The sequence below is a fragment of the Natrix helvetica genome (assembly GCF_964273705.1).
Source record: "Natrix helvetica genome assembly, chromosome: 2".
In the NCBI taxonomy this organism is placed as follows: Eukaryota; Metazoa; Chordata; class Lepidosauria; order Squamata; family Natricidae; genus Natrix; species Natrix helvetica.
Window position 1 is genome coordinate 11,494,753 of NC_138552.1, and position 23,900 is coordinate 11,518,652.

Sequence of the window (23,900 nt, forward strand, 5' to 3'; positions counted from 1 at the left end):
GATGAAATTAAATTTCTTCCTGGACATAGTTTTGTCCTTACTCATGACGTAATTATTTTCTGTTAATAAATCCCCCCTCCATTTTTTTAGCCCCTTACAGCAGAATATAATCTTGCTTTCCAGAGCTAATAGCTTTTTCTTTTTCTTTTTGTAAGCGGTTTGCACAGAGATTGTGCAAGGGAAGATATTTATGTAACTCTCTTATCCCTGGTACCCCCATCTTAGTGGTAGCTAAAAATATTCCTTCGATCTTTTTTGAAGCACAAATAGCCCTTGTGGCCATTTACTTATTTTAGAAAATGCTCCTTAATTGGTATGTGCAGTTATTGTACTCCTGCCTTCATTTTGTCCTTGGGCACCAATAACTAAACTTGGAAAGAAAAATATATTTTTGTATCAAATTCTATTAGGAGAAATATTCACTTCCCAACTCCGGCATCAAATATTAGAATATTATTTTCTATCTACTGCATACCATTTCCCCCCAGCAATTTTTCCTTCAAGGTAAGGCCACACTTGGAATACTGCATTCAGTTCTGGTCGCCACGATGTAAAAAAGATGTGGAGACTCTAGAAAGAGTGCAGAGAAGAGCAACAAAGATGATTAGGGGACTGGAGACTAAAACATATGAAGAACGGTTGCAGGAACTGGGTATGTTTAGCTTAAGAGAAAGAAGGACTAGGGGAGACATGATAGCATTATTCCAATATCTCAGAGGTTGCCACAAAGAAGAGGGAGTCAAACTATTCTCCAAAGCACCTGAGGGTAGAACAAGAAGCAATGGGTGGAAACTAATCAAGGAGAGAAGCAACTTAGAACTGAGGAGAAATTTCCTGACAGTGAGAACAATTAATCAGTGGAACAGCTTGCCTCCAGAAGTTGTGAATGCTCCAACACTGGAAGTCTTTAAGAAGATGTTGGATAGCTATTTGTCTGAAACGGTATAGGGTTTCCTGCCTAGGCAGGGGGTTGGACTAGAAGACCTCCAAGGTCCCTTCCAACTCTACTATTGTATTGTATTATTGTATTTCACTGTGAAACCTCAATTGCAAGTTCCTTTATCCGATTAAAAAAAAACTGAGGTGTTTTACTATGGATGGAAACTAATCAGAGAGAAAAGCAACTTAGAACTAAGGAGAAATTTCCTGAAAGTTAGAACAATTAATCCGTGGAACAACTTGCCTCCAGAAGTTGTGAATGCTCCAACACTGGAAGTTTTTAAGAAGATGTTGGATAGCCATTTGCCTGAAGTGTTTTAGGGTTTCCTGACTAAGCAGTGGGTTGAACTAGAAGACCTCCAAGGTCCCTTCCCACTTTGTTATTCTATTCTAAGTTACCCACACGGTTGCAGCTACTATTTTGACTTTTGGAATTTTTTTTACTGTGCCAGCTGTGTAAAAAGGAAGAAGTGAGGAATAGCCAAGATCAGGCTTTCTCATTCTTGGCTACTTTAAGATGTGTGGACTTCAACTCCCAGAATTCCCTAATCAGCATCTGGCTGGAGAATTCTGGGAGTTGAAGTCCACATTAAAGGTGGCCAAGAATAGGAAACCCTGGCCAGGACCCCCCAAAAATATGAGTTTATATTAACTGCAAAAATCTTCCTTTATATCAGGGATGTGAGTTTGACACCCATGATTAAATTTCTCTGAAATCTGTTCCTAACAACCTTCCCCTCTGAATAATTGAAACTCAGACTCTGGAAGTAGAGAAACATGCAAAAGATTTGTTTAGCCAAATCTTTCCCCTTGTATATTTCTTCACTTCTCTCCTTCTAGCTCACTTGTTGAAATTGATTCTGTCCATGCTTTCTTTTAGGATATGTCTATGCCTCGTGCTTAACCAGGTTAAAAATAGCTTGTTAAAATGGATTTTAACCCTTTTTTTGTTTTAGATTGCTTTGCCCTATGTTATGTCCTCACTACATGTTAGTCTGTGTGCAGCTTGACATGCAGCTCAACCCACCTATCCTCCAATGAAACAGATCGTGTGGGTAGATCTGGATGTTTTGTTGAAAGAACAGGATATGGTGAAACTGGGGGAAATAGGGATACATACAATGAGAACCAGTACAAGATAGACAGTATTAAGTCACTGCTGAACATAACAATTAATAAATACAAGCAATTTAAATCTCACCAGCAATGCTCTGTGTGTATGGGATGTGGGCTTGTCCTTGGATGACCATGTACCATAGATTAAGAGGGATTCTTCTTTGTGCTTCTGCCTTCTCCAAATGCTAAGGGAAAATGGAGCCTGGCTTCCTTGTGTGAACTTGTTTTGAGAGTGCAGGCTGATGGGTAAAGGGGTTGGGTCAGCTTTAAACAATATAATTGGTATTTGTCTCTGTGGCCACTAGATGGGGCTAGAGCAGAGGGGGTATTCAGCCAGTTCTGACAGGTTCTGTAGAACCGGTAGCGGAAATTTTGAGAGTGGGAAGGGAATGGGGATTTCCCCCTGGTATCCTTCCCCTGCTACGCCCACAAAGCCACGCCCACAGAACCGTTAGTAAAAAAAATTGAATCCCACCACTGGTCTAGGGCGCAACAACAGTATATTAAAATTATGTGTTTGGACATATTTGTCCCTCAGGCCACTAGATGGGGGTAAAGCGCAACAACAGTATTGGACATATTTGTCCCTCAGGCCACTAGATGGAGGTAGAGCGCAACAACAGTATATAAAGATTGTGTGTTTGGACATATTTGTCCCTCAGGCCACTAGATGGGGGTAGAGCGCAACAACAGTATATAAAGATTGTGTGTTTGGATATATTTGTCCCTCAGGCCACTAGATGGGGGTAGAGCGCAACAACAGTATATAAAGATTGTGTGTTTGGATATATTTGTCCCTCAGGCCACTAGATGGGGGTAGAGCGCAACAACAGTATATAAAGTTATATGCTGAGGCATGACACCCTAAATGCATATACTCTATCCCTTTCACTTCATTGTTGGTATGATACAGGTAGTCCTCGACTTACGACCACAGTTGAGCCTAGAATTTATGTTGCTATGTGAGACATGTGTTAAATGAGCTTTGCCCCATTTTATGACTTCTCTTGCCACATTTCTTAAGCGAATCACTGCAATAGTTAATTTAGTAAGGCTGTAGTTAAACGATTCTGGCTTCCGTGTTGAACTTGCTCTTCAGAAGGTCGCAAAAGGGGATCGCATGACCCCGGGACATTGCGACCGTCATAAATATGAAGCAGTTGTCAAGCATCCATATGAAAATCACGTGACCGTGGGGATGTTGCAACGGTCATATGTGCAAAAAATGGTCATGTCGCTTTTTTCAGTACTGTAACTTTGAATGGTCACTAAATGAACTGCTGTAAGTCGAGGACTACCTGTATACAGTTTGAATTTAGGAAATGAGTTAACACAATAACTGAACAAAGCGTATTGGGTAAAGGCAACATCACTGTGTAAAGGCAAGGATTTGCTGCTATCCCGCTGTGTTGTTTGAATATTAAGGTTTGCCTGCCCATTTTGTTTCTCATCGCTTGTTACAGGAATGTCTTTAAAAGTAAAATATTTAGTGTATTATCTCAGTGCGATTCATCTATCAAAGTTCCCCGTCACTGTGGACACAAAGAAAAGATTTGAGCAGATCTATTGTCTTAGACAAAAGAGGGACATGGTGGCTCAGTGGCTAAGACACTGAGCTTGTCGATCAGAAAGGTCAGCAGTTCAGTGGTTCGAATCCCTAGCGCCGTATAACAGAGTGAGCTCCCGTTATTTGTCCCAACCTCTGCCAACCTAGCAGTTTGAAAGCATGTAAAAATGCAAGTAGAAAAATAGGGACCACCTTTGGTGGGAAGGTAACAGCGTTCCATGCGCCTTCAGCGTTTAGTCATGCTGGCCACATGACCACGGAGACGTCTTCGGAAAGTGCTGGCTTTTCGGCTTTGAAACAGAGATGAGCAGCGCCCCCTAGAGTTGGGAACCAATAGCACATATGTGCAAGTGAACCTTTACCTTTATTGTCTCAGAAGGTGAACTGGCTAACTAGAGTTGAAAGAGTCATAGCTGATTTGAAGACACAAAGACCCCCTGGAGTTGTAAATTATACAAGAAATATTTTTTAAAAAAACAATTCAGAAGACAATAGCAAATCCTTTTTCTATTTTTGCCCCCCACAAAATCGTCTGACATGTTGTCCCTGGTTACCTGGTTACCTGATTTAGTTCATTGGCAGCAACTAAACACCTGTAGAGAAGAGCAACAATGATGATTAGGGGACTTGAGGCTAAAACATATGAAGAACGGTAACATGATATCAGGGTTCCAATACTTGAGGGGCTGTCACAGAGAGGATAATATTTTCCAAATTGCCTGAAGGCCCGACAAGGAATAATGGATAGAAGCTAATCAAGGAGAGACTCAACTTGGAAATAAGGAGAAATTTTCTGACAGTGAGAACAATCAACCCATGGGACAGAAGTTGCCTTCAGAAGTTGTGGGTGCTTCATCACTGGAAGCTTTCAAGAAGAGACTGACTGCCATCTGTTAGAAATGGTGTAGGGCAGTGATGGTGAACCTTTTTTGGCTCCTGTGCCAAAAGCAAGGGGAGCGCAGGGGAGTTGTGCACAGAGGTGCCATACCCATAATGCAATACACACGACCCCAGCACGCATGACACATGACCAGCGCTTCCCCCCCCCCATTTTTGGCATTCTTTTTTCGCCCTCCCCAAGCTCCAGAGGCTTTATCGGAGCCTGGGGAGGGCAAAAACAGCCTCCCCCACCTCCCCGGAGGCTTCAGAAGCTTTCCGGAAGCCTCCGGAGCACGAAAAAACAGCCCTAGGGGCAAACTGGAAGTTCGGGAACGGACTTCCGGTTTGCTTGTAGGGCCGGTTTTAGCCCTCCGGAGCCTTCAGGGGCCTTCTGGAGGCTTCCCTGATAGCTCTGGAGGGCAAAAAATGACACTACGAGCAAACCGGAAGTCACTTCCGGTTTGCCCATAGGGCCGCTTTTTTGTGTTCCCGATGCTTCAAGGAAGCCTCTGGAGGGCGAAAAATGGCCTCAAAAGAAGGCTGAAGTCATCTGGCCAGGGCGCACATGCGCTCTGGCCAGCTGACAGGGCAACGTATCGCATACCTTGGCAAATGGCTCCGTGTGCCACCTGTGGCACACGTGCCATAGGTTCACCATCACGGGTGTAAGGTCTCCTGCTTGAGAGGGGTGGTGGACTAGATGACCTACAAGGTCCCTTCCAACTCTGTTATTTTGTTTTGTCAACATGCGATTGTACCGTTGTTATCCCATGTAATGCTACGTATTTTCAGTTCCATATATTTCCAATTTGGAGAACATAATATGAGAAGGACCCTTTACTGTAAGAAGCTCAGAGAGGCATCTCTCTTCTGGGGGGGGGAGTGTAAATGGGTTGCATTAGGTGCCCCCCAAAAGGCATCAAAAAGGCACCTTTGTAAGGCCTGGCCTCTCCTCCTTATTCAGGAAAGTAAAGACTCTCAAAACTTAGCATTTCAAAAGGAACCTTTCATTGAACAGAAGTGATAGCAGGACGAAAGCAAAGCAGGCTCTGAGGGCCCTCAGGCCATACAGGTAGAATAAAAGGATTTAGAAACCCCTCCCAACAGTCCAGTGTGGATTCAGCCAATCTACAGGTGTGAAGATGTTATTGTACCGGCAGCTCTGAGAAAGTGATAAGGGAATTTTCTCAGGGTCATCCTCTGCAACCCACATGGCCCTCCCTCCCCTTACATTTCCCAAAAGGTGAGAAAATGCCAGAGTGCCTAGGCACCAGGCTAAAACTTGTAAATCAATGGTTACAGGATGCAGGATACATAGGAGAGAGAGTAATAAAATATAAAAGAATACAAAGTGTAATAAAGATGCACAATTGTTAAGTAAGTAAACTCCCCGTTAGGAGAGCAAGTGTGCAGAGAAGCATAATCAGAATGGTATGGAAGAACACGCACAAACCAGCATACAGGGACACCGAATAGTATAAAATATAGTAGTTTACTATGTGGAAATATAGAGGTATTCAGAGGTCAATTTACAGTCCAAGTCATACACAGTTCAGTCAGTCAGTTATCAATATTCCCAGTTAAGGAATGATCCTTCAAACACAGTCCAGTATCTAATAATCAGTTCAGCACACAAAGCAGCTAACAGTAGCAAAAACACAGTACCTCACAATACACCGATCAGAGTCTAACAGAGAGCTAACAGTCATTCTGGCTCCCTCTTATGGCTGCATGAGGTAACAGCAACCAATCACATTACAGCAGTACTTAAAGCTATAATACTACCATCCTGGTTTATATATTGCTAACCCAACTGTTAGCTTACATTCCTAACAACAAAGAATCAGGGTCCCCCTCTTCCCCTGAAGAATGGCAGATTCATGGATCTGACAGCAGAGCTGAAACAGAAAAGTGACTGAAGCCAGGACAAAACCCAACATTAAATAGGTTTGCTATAATAACACAACAAACGTTGAGTTGTTTAGGTGAGCGAGTGCTCAGACTTGCAATATCCCAAGGACTGCCTCTTCGTCTTGCTTGTTTAGGAAGCCATGAGTTGGAGCAGATGCAGCTCATTTTAGAAACAATCCCTGTTTTCCACGAAGAGGACAAGGAAGAACTTCTCAAAGTGATGCCAACTTTCATCAATAGCACCTGGGAAGTGAAACGACCCTTACGGAAGCTTCTTCCTGAAGTCAACAGCAAAGGTAAGATGGCTTTGCGATTTGGTCACGGGGATGGGGTGATTAAACAGCCTTTGGGGGGGGGGGGTGTCCTAAACTTCATGTGCACTCTCAGGGAGACTTCATAAATCTACATTCATTTCAACAATCGGCCAAAGCGTTTTTTGAAAAATATTCTGTGAAATGAAACTGGTGCTGTAACTTGATGATACAGTTACTCTAATAGAAAGAACATTGAAAGCATTGATGTAAAAGAGAACATATGTACTATAGAGCTGGGGATCGCCATCCTTTCAGACCTCAGGGACTACTAAATTCATAATTTTAAATCCCGCGGACCATCAATATGAATTTAAAAAATAAATAAATAGTATTAAGTGCAATATTTAAAAAATGCAAATAATTTTTCTGTGGACCACCAAAATTTTCTCGCAGATCACCAAAATTTTCTCACGGACTATGTGAGGTCCACGAACCACCGGTTCGTGACCACTGGTATAGAGAGCTAGTACAGGTAGTCCTCAGTGTCCGATCATAATTGAGCCCCAGATTTCTGTTGCTAAGGAGGCAGTTGTTAAGTGAGTTTTTCCTCCACTTTATGGCCCTTTTTTGCCATGGTTGTTAAGAGAATCTGGCTTATCCCTTGAGTTTATTTGTCCAAAGGTTGCACCTCTAAGAGTCCTATCTAAACCTTAAAGCTGTCAAGTTTGAACACCCCTGGGTTTTTTTTCTAAAGGGTTAGGGGTGCAAGAGTCTTGTAACTTGACAGCTTTAAGACTTGCATGCTTCAATGCCAGAGTTCCTGAGCCAACATGACTGGATGAGGAATTCTGGGAGTTGAAATCCACAACTCTTAAAGCTGTCAAGTTTGAACACCCTTCGGGTTTTTTTCTAAAGGGTTAGGGGTGCAAGGGTCTTGTAACTTGACAGCTTTAAGACTTGTGTGCTTCAGTGCCAGAGTTCCTGAGCCAACATGACTGAAGGAGGAATTCTGGGAGTTGAAGTCCACAACTCTTAAAGCTGTCAAGTTTAAACACCCCTGGGTTTTTTTTTTCTAAAGGGTTAGGGGTGCAAGGGTCTTGTAACTTGACAGCTTTAAGACTTGCACACTTCAATGCCAGAGTTCCTGAGCCAACATGATTGGAGGAGGAATTCTGGGAGTTGAAGTCCACAAGTCTTACAGTTGTCAAGTTTGAACACCCCTGGTTTTTTTTTTTTCTAAAGGGTTAGGTGTGCAAAGGTCTTGTGACTTGACAGCTTTAAGACTTGCGTGCTTCAAATGCCAGAGTTTCTGAGCCAACATTTTGGTTACTAAGCAAGAGCGTTGTTAAGTGAGTTTCACCACATTTTACAATTTGGCCATGCCCACCCAGTCACATGGCTGGCAAGCCACTCCCACTCAGTCACATGGCTGGCAAGCCACTCCCACAAAGCAGGCCACACCTACAAAAGAGGTTTTAAAAAATTTGAAACCCACCACTGATGTGTATGCACTCAAAACACACACATTCAAGCTGAGACATCCATGAAGTTATTAAATGGGCTTAAATGCTTGTTTCGGAGGGTTTTTTTTTTTTTTAAAAAAAATTGCTTCGAAGATTACCGTATTTTTCGGAGTATAAGACGGGCCTTTTTCCCTCAAAAAAGGGGCTGAAAATCTGGGTGGGTCTTATACACTGAATACAGCATTTTTAGCCTCCCGAAATCCCACCCCCTTTGCAAAAATGGCTGTGCATAGCCTTTAGGAGGCTTCCAGAGTGCTCCTGGGGGCTGGGGAGGGCTAAAATGAGCAAAAAACAGGCTGCTTTTCTCTATAAGCCTCCTAAGGTTTATGCATGCCCTTTTTTGACAAAAAAACCAGGCCAATTTTCGTGAAAAACGGGCCATTTTTGGGAGGCCTGTAGAGTGCAAAAACTTTTTTTTAATTTGCCTCTTCAAAATCTTGGTGCGTATTATACTCCGAAAAATACGGTATTTTATAAACCACCCTGAGAAGTTTTTACCTCAAATATCAGTGTGAAAGGAATGTCAACAAAGATTTTAAAAATAATGTATGAAACAGTCTTTGGTTGTTCTAAATATATGCCAACTTTTCCATTTGGCAAAAAATGAAAGCCAATATTCTATAAAAAGCATTTTAAAAAAACCCAACTACCTGGAACATATATTTTTGCCTTCCGTCTTAAAAAAGTGTAATCATCAGAAATCAAAGGCCTATTTTTGATATTTGATCAGATCTTTAACAATAACAAAGAGTTCCACAGTAAATATCTGAACTTTTATACGCTATTCCTGTCTGCATTTCCAAGTTAATGTTTTAAAAGTATTTATGGTGACTTAATTGTGTTTTGTTGGTGCAAAAGTAAAGGCCAATGAATAGAAGCCTAAGGACTTTTGAGAGTGTTTTGAGACCATGAAGCTCCAATTTCAGACCCATTTACTCCCCAAATGCACTATTAGTAACAACCCAAAGACACTTATGGGAGAGAAAGCCTCACTGAACACAATAAAGCTTACTTTTGGGGAAAGCAAGTTTAGGACAGAGCTCAGGGTCACAGTGTCCAAATACTCGTTGCCTCAGCTTCAGGGGTAACTCTTAATTTTAAAAGAACACAGGATTCCCCACATGTCCAAAAGTCAAATTTCCTATTAAACTTAATTAGAGATCTGCTTTTGAATGAAGAACAAGGACACTCCATAGTTAATGGATTTAGAGAGTAAGGAAAAGTATCTCAATGGAGATGTTCAGATTCCGTTGCCAAGGCAACAAGGAGTTATACATGTGCTCAGGGGTGGGCTTCAAAAATTTCAGCAACGGGTTCTCTGCCCAGTTGCTAGGTGGGCATGGCCATAGTGGGCGTGGCCTAGTTGGTCTCCTGCACCATGGCGGGGGTGCCGTTTTTGTCTTCCCCAGGCTCCGAAGGCTTTCCTTGAGCCTCTGGGTGGGCGAAAACTGCCTCCCCCACGCTTTGGAGGCCATCCGGAGGCTGGAAACGGGCCCATTTCCAGCATTTTGGAGCTTCTGGGAAGCCCATTTCCCCCCTCCCTGAGCCTCCGTGTGGGCCCTGCACTTAACTTGCATTAAAAATGGGCCATGTGGAGATTCCTAGGAGGGGAGGGGTGGAAGGCGCGGGGCAGGGTGGGTGGGGCCAGCCAGGGGTGAGATTTGGCGGTTCTCTGAACTGGTCATAACATTAGCTATAATGGTCATAACATTAACACAGTAGCCCACCTCCTCATTTGCTGAAGTTGAGGACATCCAGATAACATTTGGAGACAGCATAGACCAGGGGTGTCAAACTCAAGGCCCATGGGGCCAGATTCGGCCAATGGGGTGGATCCGGCCCACGGGGTGCTTTAGATCTGGCCCATGAGCCTGCCCGAGAAACAGCGAAGGACCAGCCCATGCTGCCTCTGCCAGCGAAAAGGAAGTTTAGCTCCCAAGGTCTGTTTTTGCTGACAGAGGGCTGCAGGAGGCTATCGTGGCCGAAAACGGAGCCCAAGCAGGCCGTGTGTGGCCTCTCCAAGCTCCGTTTTTGCTGGTAGAGGACTGCAGGACACTGTCATGGCCAAAATCAGAGCCCGGGATGGCAGTAATGGCCGAAAATGGAGCCTGAATGTCACGCCCACCCAAGGTCAAACACAACCCTGATGTGACCCTGAATGAAATCGAGTTTGACGCCCCTGGCATAGACAGACAGGAATGGGACAACACGCTGAAGCCAACTCGTCAAGGGATAGCTTGGCACGAGACATCTCACAGAGGATCAATTTAACAAGTCAATGTAATTATTTAAAATAAAAATTTAAAAGTATATTTTTTGTCATTCGCATTTCATTTTATCCCTCTTTTTGCATCCTTTCTTTCATTATCCTATTCCACAATTTCTTTGATATTACTGTAGCTCTCGTCCCATGGTGAGTTGGCTGTGGTAAGTTGTCCTATGGCAAGTTGGCCACAGCGAATTGTCATAGACCCTGGACCAGTGTTGGCGAACCTGTTCGGCCTTCTTGAGTTTGCGGTGGGTGGGGGAATGCTGGAAACCAGAACACCAGCTCCCCAGTGCATATGCATGGGAGCGCCAGAAACGGCAAGAGCAGTTCCCCGGTACGCATGCGCGTGCCGGGAAACTGAACTTCCAGTTTCCATACACGCTGGTCACCTGATCTTTCTGTTTCTGGCACGCATGTATGCATGGACCAGCTGGCTTGCACCAGGGAGCTGCTCTTCCAATTTCCAGCGCTCCCCCGCACGCAAAAACCCACTGGAACCCGTAAGAGCAACAGGCAATGGCTGGCATGCCCGGAGAGATGGCTCTGCATGCCAGCTCCAGCACCTGTGTCATAGGTTCGCCATTACAGCCCTAGACAGACACGGGAGGAGGAGGAGGAGCTCCCTCAGACTTGCAGGTTTCTATTATTATAGCCAAGCTCAAGAAAAGTAGCAACTTCCAGTGGTGTTGATTTCCTGGTCTGGTCTACCTAGTGGAGCTAACAATTGAGCTTCACGTTTAATCTCTTCTCTGATTGCAGGAGGGATTGTTTAATTGTGCAGATAATGTACAGGTCGTCCTTGACTTATAACCATAATTGAGCCCAAAGTTTCTGTTGCTAAGCAAGACTGATAAGTGAGCTTTATCCCATTTGATGACCTTTCCTTGCCACAGTTGTTAAATTAGTAACATGGTTGGTAAGTAAGTCTGACTTCCCCATTGACTTTGCTAATAGTGATCACATGACCTCGGGCCACTGTGACCGTCATAAATACATGCCAGTTGCCAAGGGCCCAGATTTTTGATCATGTGACCATAGAAGTGCTGCAACGGTTGTAAGTTGAGGATGACTTGTAATTTACAACACTGGGCCAGGGGTACTGTATGTACTCTTGGTTTGATTCTATATCTGCCTCTTGCAGCTATTGACTTTTTGGAAAAGATACTGACATTCAACCCGATGGACCGGTTGACGGCAGAGGTGGGCCTTCAGCATCCTTTTATGAGGCCGTACTACTGTCCTGAGGATGAACCTGTTTCTCAGCACCCTTTCCGGATTGAGGATGAGATTGATGACATTTTGTTGATGGAAGCTAATCACAGCCAGATCTCCAACTGGGATAGGTACGTTTCTTCTCTAGGTTGAATTACGCAGAAACACAGAAGGTCTGAGAAAAGAATTCTATTCGTTTGCTTTCTTCTTTACTTTTAAAGTTTTGGGATGGAATGAAATAGAATAGAATGGAATGGAATGGAATGGAATAGAATAGAATAGAATTCTTTATTGGCCAAGTGTGATTGGACACATAAGGAATTTGTCTCTGATTCAGAAGCTTATAGTATACATACAAGCAACAAGTGATAAATAATGATCTTAATCATAAAATGCAATCATCATAAATCATAAGATACAACGTATTTTTCAGAGTATAAGACGCGCCTCCCCCTCCCCAAAAAGAGGGTGAAAATCTGGGTGCATCTTATACACTGAATACAGCATTTTGGCCTCCCAAATCACTGCCCCCTTTGCAAAAATGGACATGCAGAGGGTTTAGGAGACCTACAAAGTGCTCCTGGGGGCCGGGGAGGGCAAAGATTAGCAAAAAACCAGCCGTTTTTTGCTCTTTTTGGCCAGCCCCCAGGAGCACTCTACAAGCCTCCCAAAGCCTATACATGCCCTGTTTTTTGTGAAAATTGGCTGTTTTTTGCTCGTTTTGGCCCCCCTCAGCCCGCAGGAGCACTTTGCAGGCCTCTCAAACTCTCTGCATGCCTAGTTTTTCACAAAAAATGAAGCGTGCAGACGGTTTGGGAGGTCTGCAGAGTGCAAAAACTTTTTTAAAAAAATTTACCTCTTCAAAATCTTGGTGCGTCTTATACTCTGAAAAATACGGTAATTTATTATATGTGCAATGTTTCATTTGTGTCTAACCCTGTAGTTATTTCAAATAAACAGATACCAAGTAAGCTTATCCTCGGATTTGGAATGGCGACACGAAAAATGCCACGATTTGGATGAGGTGCAGCGAGATCCCCGCGCAGGATCCGAATCTACCGCCGAGGAAGCTCAAGTGGATCCCCGCAAATATTCGCAGAGTAGCTCGGAGAGATTTTTGGAGCAGTCGCATTCCTCAATGGACCGAACGTTTGAAGGGGACTCTGGTCACTCCTGTGATTATAAGGTTGGCTCACCTTCTTACTTAGACAAGTTGTTGTGGAGGGACAGCAAGCTCCACCATTATTCCGAACCCAAGCTCATCCTCGACTTGTCCCATTGGAAAAGAGCGTCTATTGCCCCCGCGCCGGAGATAACGCTAGAGGAGGAACCGTCCAACCTTTTTCTGGAGATCGCACAGTGGGTCACAAGCACCCAGACGGGACTCGACTGTCCCAACGCTCTTCCGGAGATTCAGGAACGGAGTCTGCCGTCTTCTCCTCCGCGTCTCCACAAAGAACCTAAGGAAGTCGACAAGAAAGCTGACCCTCAGTTTGACTTGGATGTCTTCATCTCCAGGGCCTTAAAACTTTGCACCAAGCCGGAGGATCTGCCCGATAACAAACTCAAAGACATCAATGGAGCCTGTCTAGCTGAGCACCCAAAGGAAATTGTTCAGACAGAAGGGTTTCATAAAGAGAGGTGGTAAATAAAGGGACAGAAGTTGGCTTAAACTAGTATCCATGATTATTCTCCTCTAAAATTCAGTTTTAACACGATGAATTGTAACCAGAGGTGAGATTCAACCGGTTCGGACCGGTTCAGATGAACTGATAACTCCGACTATCAGCTGGCAGTGAACCGGTTTGCTCTGACTTTCAGCTGCGCCCGCCCGCCCGAGCGTTATACTCACCTATACTCGCTTTTCTGAAGCCCAGCTGATAGGCGCAGCAGAACGGATTGCCGCACCTCAGCTGTTTTCCTCCCCAGCAGTAAGGCGGAAAGTGATTTCTCCGTAAACTGCGTATGCGTGCTCAGTGAACCGGTTGTTAAACCGGTAGGATCCCAGTAGGCATGAAATCCTCTTACCTTCACTACCAGTTCAGAACTGGGAGAGGATGCGCAGGGCATCCATGATGACATCCTGGCAGGTGGGCGGAGCCTCCCACCACCACCACTAATGGTTCACCCGAACCGGTGCGAACCGGCTTAATACCACCTCTGGACCCCACTCCTGATTGTAACCCAGGTTTGAATGCGCATGGTACACACCAACTCCTTATCTGATCATTGTCGGAAGGCCTTCAGCTTAAAGGCAAGCACAATCCAAGGTCTCGTTTTCTATGACGTGGAAGCCAACCTAAAAAGCAATCTGGAGGTGTGAATGAAATACTGATTTTTTTAAAAAATGTACTGCCTTAACAGTCTTGCCTTTACCTATGGATGTCAGCTTTCAGTGCAGAAAAATCCTTAAATCCAAAGGATGCTATTCTGTTAATTCTACGTATTTCCCCTCCCTATTATGAGGATCGCGTGGTGTCAGAGATCTAGGGGAAACCAGGCACTTTGGTCTTGGAAGTATATGATCCATACTGGCCTGGCACCTTTCTTGAAAGCCCAAAGATTATTTCTTGCTTCCGCCACCCTTATTTGCAAGGCTGAGCAGAATTACCACCCGTGCTTTTCATTAGCCACCCATAACCAAGCAACCTCCATTCCTTGCAAAGCTCAGATTTCCCACCCAACACACTTTGGGGGAATCGCGATATTGCAGCCATAAGTCATGCGGTCCTAGATTGAGAAAATGCCAAATTACAGAGTGAAACATTGGCTTAGAGCAGTGTTGGCAAACCTTTTCATGCTGAAACGGGAGCGCACACGCTCCAGAAACATAGATGACCCAGTACGCAGTCTGGATTTTTTTTAAAAATGCTGCTCTATCAACCTTTAACCTCTTGTGGGCTCACCTGGTCTATATTTTTTTTTTAAGTTTGATTTGCTTTGCTCTCAGTGACACAAGGATTAGACTTCACAGTAAGAATATACTCTAGATCAGGGGTGTCAAACTCAAGGCCCGTGGGCTGGATGCGGCCCGCGGGGTGTTTAGATCTGGCCCACAGGGCCATCCTGTAAACAGCGAAAGACCGGCCTGCGGTGCCTCTGCCAGCGAAAACAGAGCTCAGGAGGCCCGCTGGCAAAGGGTTGCAGGAGCCGTCGCACCCAAAAACGGGGCTCGGAAACCCGTTAGGTGACCTGGACACGAGTGATGTCGAGCCGGCCACACCCATCCCAGCCAGTGGTGAAATTCAGGTTTTTTTTACTGCCGGTTCTGTGGGCATGACTTGGTGGGCATGGTGTGGCTTGGTGGGTGTGGCAGGAGAAGGATACTGCAAAATCTCCATTCCCTCCCGTCTCTGGGGCCAGCCAGATGTGACATTTGCTAGTTCTCCAGACTACTTAAAATTTCTGCTACCGGTTCTCCGAACAACTCCAAATTTCCACTACTGGTTCTCCAGAACCTGGCAGAACCTCCTAGATTTCCCCCCTGATTCCAACCCTCGGAGGTCAAGCGCAATCCTATTGCGGCCCTCAATGAAATTGAGTTTGACCTCCCTGCTCTACGCTGACTTGGCCAACAGCCGAGGGGCCTGTATGGTGGCAAGGCAGAATAGTCTGGGCGTGAAGATAGTCATAAAGACAAACTAATGTGTAGCTTTGCTCTGACCTCTCTTTCAAAGATTTCTCCTTTCTTTTCATGACACTACAAGTAGTCCTTGACTTATGACTGGTCACTTAGCAACTGTTGGAATTTGCGACGGACTCCGAAAAAGGGACTTACGGCCTAGATTCAAACTTCTGATGTCCAATGCCCCCTATGGTTGTGTGACTGCATTCTGGATACTTGTCATCTGGCCTACACGTATGGCTGTTTGCAGCATCTCGCAGCCCAATGACCTCAATTTGTGACGCTTTTGCCAGAAAGCAGAGTTTGCTTCCAGTTTCCAGCAAAAAAAAAATGCCCTTAAGGGGTTCATTTAACAACTATGGTATTCACTTTACGACCGCTGCATTTGTTTAACAACTACCATAAAAAGGTTGTAAAATTGGGCACGGTTATATGGTGGCCCCCTTAACAGCTGTCAATGGTTTACAACCGAAATTGCAGGCTCAATTGCGGTCAAAAGCCAAGGACTACCTAAAGATGCAAATTTGAAAAGTTTAGTTTTTAAAAAGTTCAGTACACGTAGTCCTGGACTACAATTGAGCCCAGAATTTATGTTGCTAAGTGAGAAATATGTTGTGAGTTTTGCCCCGTTTTACGACTTTTCCGGTTTTGTCACGTGAATCATGGCAGAAATATCATAAATATGAATCAGTTCTCAAGCAGCCAAATGTAAATCAGGTGACCGTGGGCCATAAGTCTGAAAAATGGTCAGAGGTCATTTTTTAGTGTCGTCATAACCTTGAACGGTTACTAAATGAACTGTTGTAAGTCAAGGACTACCTGTACCAGAACAACTAGTGCTGCTGTGACCTACTAGTAAAAAAGCCAAAAATCCCACAAGTGTACCTGTATGAGTAAACAAATCAGATTAAGCGTTGGAAGGGACCTTGTAGGTCATCTAGTCCAACCCCCTGCCCAAAATGGAAACCCGGCACCATTTCCGACAAGTGGCAGTCCAATCTTTTCTTGAAAGCCTCCAGTGATGAAGCCCCCACAACCTCCGAAGGCAACTTCTGTTCCATTGGTCGATTGTTCTCACCGTCAGAAAGTTCCTCCTTATCTCTAAGTTGAATCTCTCCTTGATCAGTTTCCATCCATTATTCCTTGTCTGGCCTTAAGGTGCTTTGGAGAATAGCTTGACCCCCCTCTCCTCTCTGTGACGGCTCCTCAAATATTGGAAGTCTGCTATCATGTCTTCTCTGGTCCTTCTCTTCACTAGACTAGCCATGCCCATTTCCTGTAACCATTCTTCATATGTTTTAGCCTCTAGTCCCCTAATCATCGTTGTACCACTTTTTCTAGAGTCTCAACATCTTTTTTATAGTTTGGTGACCAAAACTAGATGCAGTATTCTAGGTGTGGTCTTACTAGGGCTTTATAAAGTGCTATTAGTACCTCACTTGATCTTGATTGTATCCTTCTGTTAATGCAATGTAGGATTGCGTTGGCTTTTTTGACCCTTGTTTTTACCTGAAATCCTAATTTCCTGCCTCTCTTGGCTGCCGTTTAAACCTTGCTGACTCATATTTAATAGATTGTCCACTAAGACGCCAAGATCCCTCTCAAAGTTACTGCTATTAAGCCAGGTCTATAGTGGGTGAAACAGTGAAGAGGGAAGACAGAGAATGTCCCTGCATGTATATGGGAGAGAAGAGTGAATCTGTACAAGAGAAATAAGTTATAGGGTTGGTGAGTGCACATCCATTTTTTCATTGATTCGGCTTTTTTTAGTTGGAAGTATATTTTGTAAAAAAAAATGTCCACCTATCTTTTTTCCGATCATATCCAGTGGTGGGATTCAAATAATGTAACCGGTTCTCTGCCCTAATGACCAGCTGGGTAGGCGTGGCTCGGTGGTCATGTGACTGGGTGGGCATGGCCAACTCAACATCACTCACGTTGATGGGCGCTTCGTCTTAGCTGTTACAATGTAGCAAGGGTTAACTGGAGAGGCAGTTTCTGTAAGCAGGGCAATAAAGATTAGGCTAGAAACAACACCAGTTTCCTTCCTGCCTTCCTTACAGGATTAGCCCTGTAGAGTGTGAAAAAAAACAAAAAGAGATTTCTTCCAAATCCCGGTTCTCCAAACTGCTTAGAAAGTTAACAACCGGTTCTCCCAAATAGATGCCAACTGGCTGAATCCCACCACTGGTTATATCCTCCTGTTCTAGTGTATTTTCTTGGCCATTGTTATGGTAAAGGGGTCAGAGAGCAACCTTCACCAAACATTTCATGATGTTTTTGAGTCCCATGGTGTCTTCTCCAAATTCCAGACGCAACTGCCATCTATAGAGGGCTGCTGTTTCCCATTTGTGTGAAAACCATAGTTTAAAATGCCATCTGGCAACTTGGACGTTGCAAGTTGATCATTATTATCCTGGCTAAAAGTTCATCAAACGATGTTGAAGGTTTTTTGGAGGATCAGTGCAGACAGACAGTAAAAGGTGAATTCTAAATGCTCAGTTGTTACGGCATGTTGAATTTGTCTAGAGGTTGGTTTTGATACAGTCAAAAAGTGTTTGACAAAGTGGGAATTAGGCGAAGAGTCTGGATGTTAGAGATGGTCAAGTCCAGAGTTTCTCAACTTTGGCGAATTTAAGATGGGTGGACTTCAAATCCCAGAATTCCCCAACCAGCTGGGGGATTCTGGATACTGAAGTCCATCCATCTTAAAGTCACCAAGGTTGAGAAACAGTGGTTTAGTTGGGAAATGAATATTCTGTAATAGAAATATGTTTGCACTGAGGCTGGTGGATATCTATCTGGCACACATTTTAAGTACATTCATAACAGTTTCCCAGAATTATTCAAAACCAAACTTACGTCCTTTTGCCACAATTGTTTTACTCTAAGGTGTTACTACAAGGTAAAAGAATCAATTAAATTTTCAAAGAAACTCACATACTTAAAATAAGCATACAATGAATGTTTCATTCACATTTCTGTGCACCTTATTAATTGGTTGAATTTAATGCATCTATTGAAAAAGTTGTTTACTTAGAATTAACCACTTGGTACTTTTTTTTTTTTTTAGAAAATATTGAAAACCTGTAAATAGTCTGTACTTTGCTTTTAAAAAAGAGCTTACTTGCATCTTTTTGAAAATTGATTTAATGTCTTCAAATGGGAAAAATGTAGCTTGCTGATTATTTAGCTTTTAAAGCACGCAGATATTATTTCTGCTGAATGCATACTTGAGGAAATGTATTTTAGCAGGAATGTTTAAAATATGGTACGATCTCAAACATCATTGGAGCAGTAGCAGAAAAGAATAATATATTTTGCTTGTACTGTGACTTTTCTTATACTGTGGAACAGACATGGCTATCCAGAACATTCTTTCTTTTAAAAGAAAGGGAGGGAAAAATCATTTTGGGGGGTTATGAGAAAGGAGGAATGTGTACAAATGAAGGAAAATAAAAAATAAAGAATGGTACAATGTCTTATATTAATAATCAATGTTTCTAGCATCAGCCATTTTCTAATATAGTTGCAGTTTTAGCTTTGTGGCCTGGGTTATAAGAGCATGTAGTATTTATTGGATCAGAACGAAAACATTGTTCTTTGCATGTCTATGGAGATTCTCAGTCATTCAAGTCATGGTAGTCCCGAAGGTGGTTTTTCAAAAAAAAAAAAAGGAACTGGGTTTTGTTTTTTTCCTTGAAGACTTTCCGCTTCTTATCCAAGAAGCTTCTTCAGTTCTGACTGAATGGTGGAGAATGGAAGGGCTCAGCAGTTCATATGCAGAAAAGAGTGGTGGTGGTGGCACAATGGTTAGAATGCAGTATTGCAGGCTAACTCACTGTTCACAGCCAGGAGTTTGATTCTGACCGGCTCAAGATTGATTCCGCCTTCCATCCTTCCTAGCTCAGTAAAATGAGGACCCAGATTGTTGGAGGCAATAGTCTGACTCTGTAAATGTCTTAGAGAGGGCTGTGAAACAGTATATATGTCTATCTGAAAGACAAAAGGCCACTCTTTTGAAGATAGCAAAGTCCTCATTTTGGACAGAGAGGACCGCTGGCTTGAAAGAGGCGTCAAAGAGTCCATCTCTGTCAAAATTGAACAGCCCTCTCTCAACAGAGCGGGAGGGATATGACTGTCAGGGTTCCAAATAGCAGCCAAAAGTAAATCAGAGTCCGAGGCAAAGTATTGCTCAAAGTTCCAATTTATGAAGAGAGCCGTATTGGCACATCTGGGAAAACCTGAATCTGAAAGCTTCCCGGTTTTCCCCACCCAGTTGAAAGTTCAAGATCTTGCCCCCCACATACAAGTCCATCACATGGTCCAATCCAGTGACGTGCAGTGAGGTTTATGGCTGGTGAGGCTGGTGATGTCATCAGCACGAGCCGCGGTCCCCTTCATGTTGACTCAGGAAGGCGGGGAATGGGACCACGTGTGCAGGAGGCTGAAGCTGCCTCAGCCTCCTGCACACATGGTCCCATTCCCCTCCTTCCTGACTCCTGAGTCAACATGAAGGGGACCACAGAGCGCGCTCCGTGGGACCGCGGCTCATGCTCCACAGTCCCCTTCATGTTGACTCAGGAAGGCGGGGAATGGGACCACGTGTGCAGGAGGGAGGCTGAGGCTAGAGGAGCCTCCTGCACACGTGGTCCCATTCCCGGACCACGTGTGCAGAAGGCTCCTCAGCGCCTTTTCCCTTTTCCCTTTTTTTTATTTTCATGATGAGAGCGGTGAGGCTCTGCCTCCCCTGCCTCCCCTGACCGCACGTCCCTGGCCCAATCTTACACTCTGGCATCTTCCACCCATCCAGTTCCAGTCAGGTGCAGAGGTGCAAAGACAAAGGACGACCTTGGCTTTCTAGAAGGAATTTTGTTTTGGCTACCTAGAATCTCACTCCTTACAATCCCCCCTCCCAATTTCCCACCATAGAAAATGCATAGTAGAATAATAGAAAGTGTGGCAGGCCAAAGATCCAAAAGAAAAGATGGCTGCAGGCCTGACAGTGACTTCATCTATCTCCAGTCTACAATACAGTCCTTTCAACAGTTCCAAGAAGGCTCCACACCCATTTGCACTCTTCAGGTGACCCTGAGGGCACAGATAAACCTCCAAATGGCCTCAAAAACTCTCAGGAAGAGTGCTAACAACCAGAGGACTGCAAGGAACATAAATCCTTCCATCCTCCACCGTTCAGTCAGAACTGAAGAACAGAGGTGGTATTTGGCCAGTTTGGACCAGTTTGCCCGAAATGGTAGCGCTGAACTGCAGGTGGACCCACCCCGGCTCCAAAACATCCTATGTAGCCTCATTTTCAACACTGCGCACATGTGCGCATGCCGTGCGCATGAGCAAAGCGCATGCATGGAAGGCGCATGCATGCGTGCTCACAGTTGTGAACCGGTGGTAAGCCTAATTGAATCCCACTGCTGCTGAAGAAGCTTCTTAGATGAGAAGCGAAACGTGTTCAAGCAAAACCATAGAAAGTTCAATTGCCTCCGAGTTCGATTTTTGACCTTTGGGCCAATCATTCTTTGCAGCTGAACTGCATGTTCAGAAAAAAATAAATATATATAATGAAATTGCTGAAATAAGATACAGCTTTACAGATGTCAGGACCTTCCCTCTGATTTGCATTGCCAGCTTTAAGTAGTGATGACCCAGAGGAACTGGTGAGGTGTTTAGACATGGTCTGAAAAGAGCAAAATGAAAAAATAAAAAATTGGAACAAATGTTCGGAAGTATTAATATACCTCAATCATCAGAGAAAAATGTAAAGAAAAAACAACAACCCTGTCTTGAACCTACTTCGAAGTTTGATAAAATGGTTGCAGTATCCATCAGTTTATAATTTCCTTTGCTTTGACAGTTTGTCTAAACGTGAATAATGTATTAAATTTACTGTATATATGTATTTCTATGGAGAACCTCAAATCTGGAGGAGGTGGCACTTGGTCCCTTCCATTAGGCAGCCCCTGCATCCCATTTTTGCAAAAAATGGCCCATATTTTGAAAAAAACTGAGGCGTTTTTGCCTTCCCTCAGTTCCTAGGAGTACTCTGCAGACTTCAGCAGGGCTGAGGGGAAGGCAAAAATGCCCCCGTTTTTTCAAAAAATGGACCGTTTTTCGCAAAAAAACGAGGGGCATTTTTGCCTTCCTCCCGGTCCTGCTGAAGCCTGCAGAGTGCTCCTGGGGGCCGGGGAGGAGAAAAACTTTTTTTCTTACTTACCTCTTCAAAATTATGGTGCGTCTTATACATCGGTGCATCTTATTGTCTGAAAAATACGGTACTTCAGCTGACTGCCAGCTCCCTGCAATTTGGCAGTTCAAATCTCACCAGCCTCAGAGTTAACTCAGCCTTCCATCCTTCCGAGGTGGGTAAAATGAGGACCCTGATTGTTGGTGGGCAATAGGCTCTGTAAACCGCTTAGAGAGGGCTGTAAAAGCACTGTAAAGCGGTATATAAGTCTAAGTGCTATTGCTACTGCGATGTTATTACTGCGACATCTAACTTTGCTTATATTGTGGTAATTCCAACACATCTAAAAAATCCTTAATTGTAATCTGGCTGGGAAGTCTACAATTTCCTCTAAGCTTCCAGAATTGAACCAAATCTATTTGGATTAACTTTAATCATTGTAATTACTATACCACACTTTAGGTAGTCCTCGACTTACAACAGTTCGTATGTTCAATGTTAAAACGGCACTGAGAAAAGTGAGCATATTTCACACTTATGTCCATTGGCACCATCCCCATGGTCACATCATCAAAATACAGATGCTTGGCAACTGACTCATGTTTATGATGGTGGCAGTGTCCCTGGGTCATGTGATCAACTTTTTGAGACCTTCTGACAAGCAAAGTCAATCGGGAAGCCAGTTTTCACTTAACGACCGTGTTACTAACTTAGCAACTGTGATGATTCAGTTAACAACTGTAGTAAGAAATGGGGCAAAATTCACTTAACAATTGTCTCAGTAACAGAAATGTTGGGCTCAATTGGGGTCGTAAGTTGAGGACTATCTGCACCCTGTTTCTTGTAAAAAAAATGGAATAAAAACAAAGTTCACTTTTTTTTTGTAGAAAGGTGTTCTCAGTTTCTTTTGTTATGACTGGATAGCTTGATATGCTAGTGGCCTAATTTAAAGATGGATGAATAGTCTCCATTTGCCTTCAAAGAGGTTTGACTGCTCTATGCATCTCTTCTCTGGCTTATGTACTGAAAAATACAGACTGAGACAAAAGCATTTCCAAAGACAAAATTTGTCCAGGTTTTTTTTTTCTAAGATCAATTCAAATGATACTTATATTTATGGTGAGCACTTGAACTCCCCTGGATGCGTTATGTACCTCTCTATTACATTTTGTAATCATAGTTGAATCCTGGGAGAAACCCCCCTCCCCTACACACAATAAATATAACTAAAACTAGCATAAAGTTGTGGGCATTTAAAATGAATAAGGGAAACTTCTTTGTACAAATCAAAACATCATCACTACCTTAAATGTTTTATAGAATAGAATAGAACAGAATAGAATTATTTATTGGGCAAGTGTGATTGGACGCACAAGGAATTTGTCTTGGTGCATACGCTCTCAGTGTGCATAAAAGAAAAGATACATTCGGCAAAAATCCTAAGGTACAACACTTAATTATTATAGGGTACAAATATGCAATCAAATAATATTAGGAAACAATCAATATAAATCATAAGGATACCAGCACAAAGTTACAGTCATACAGTCATAAGTGGGAGGAGATAGATGATAGCTTTCTAACCAAGTTCTGGAATGGAGAATTTTCTGGGAAGGCTTTGAAACCTTTACATTTTCAATTTAAATCTTCATAGAATACAATAAAATGCAATATTCTTGAGACAAGAAATCAGTTATATGTTAACACTTTACAGACGTTTTTGCCTGCTTACAGTATAGTTCATACGAGATAATCTGTGATCTGATAATCCACCGAGTCATCTTTTCAGAGCTATTTCTTTACCTGGGCAGAGAAACAGAATGACCACAGGCAGGCAAATAAGCCTTGGGAGCTATGAGCAACTTCCGACTTCCTGCTGTCTTCCCCATTGATTTTCCTTGCAGGAAGCTGGCAGAGAGCATTACATACGACGAGATAGCACTGAAGCAGCCACACTTTTGCCCAATTTCATTCCCATGAGAATCATGAGTTCCAGATTTTGGACATATTCTGTACATTAGGCCATTTGAGGTATGTTGAATCAAAAATGGTTGCTATATGATGCACTGTTTTGCCCAATTGAAGGTTATAAACAAACAGAGTTCTAAGTGGTGTATAAATTGCAATATTTTGCAATAGTTAAAGGTAATGCATTGTACACAGTCATCTAACATGGATGGTTCCATGAGTTTCCAGTAAAAGGTCTGAATTCTGTACACGCACCAATCTGCGATGTGCATGCAATGAGTTCCATATTTAGAATAAAACTGATTGTGAACTGCCTTTTGCTCGTCATTTTATAAAATAGTTCATATTACAGCATATCACATTTGGTAACATTATTGATTTATTTAGATTTATTGGCCATAACATATTAAAACAGGTAAAAATATTAAATCATCGGGG

The 23,900-nt window shown here is 43.3% G+C and overlaps 1 protein-coding gene across 2 annotated transcripts in view; it reads left to right on the forward strand.

The window, feature by feature from the left end:
- The window catches only part of MAPK4 (mitogen-activated protein kinase 4), a 130,833-nt gene extending 116,373 nt beyond the window's left edge, over positions 1 to 14,460 (forward strand). For both annotated transcript variants that reach the window (XM_081942542.1, XM_081942543.1), the window contains exons 5-7: positions 6,547 to 6,708; positions 11,600 to 11,801; positions 12,631 to 14,460. In XM_081942542.1, coding sequence (XP_081798668.1) covers positions 6,547 to 6,708; positions 11,600 to 11,801; positions 12,631 to 13,318 — 1,052 coding nt within the window. In that variant the 3' untranslated portion in view covers positions 13,319 to 14,460. The remainder of the gene's footprint in view (positions 1 to 6,546; positions 6,709 to 11,599; positions 11,802 to 12,630) is intronic.
- The last annotated feature ends 9,440 nt before the right edge of the window (positions 14,461 to 23,900 follow it).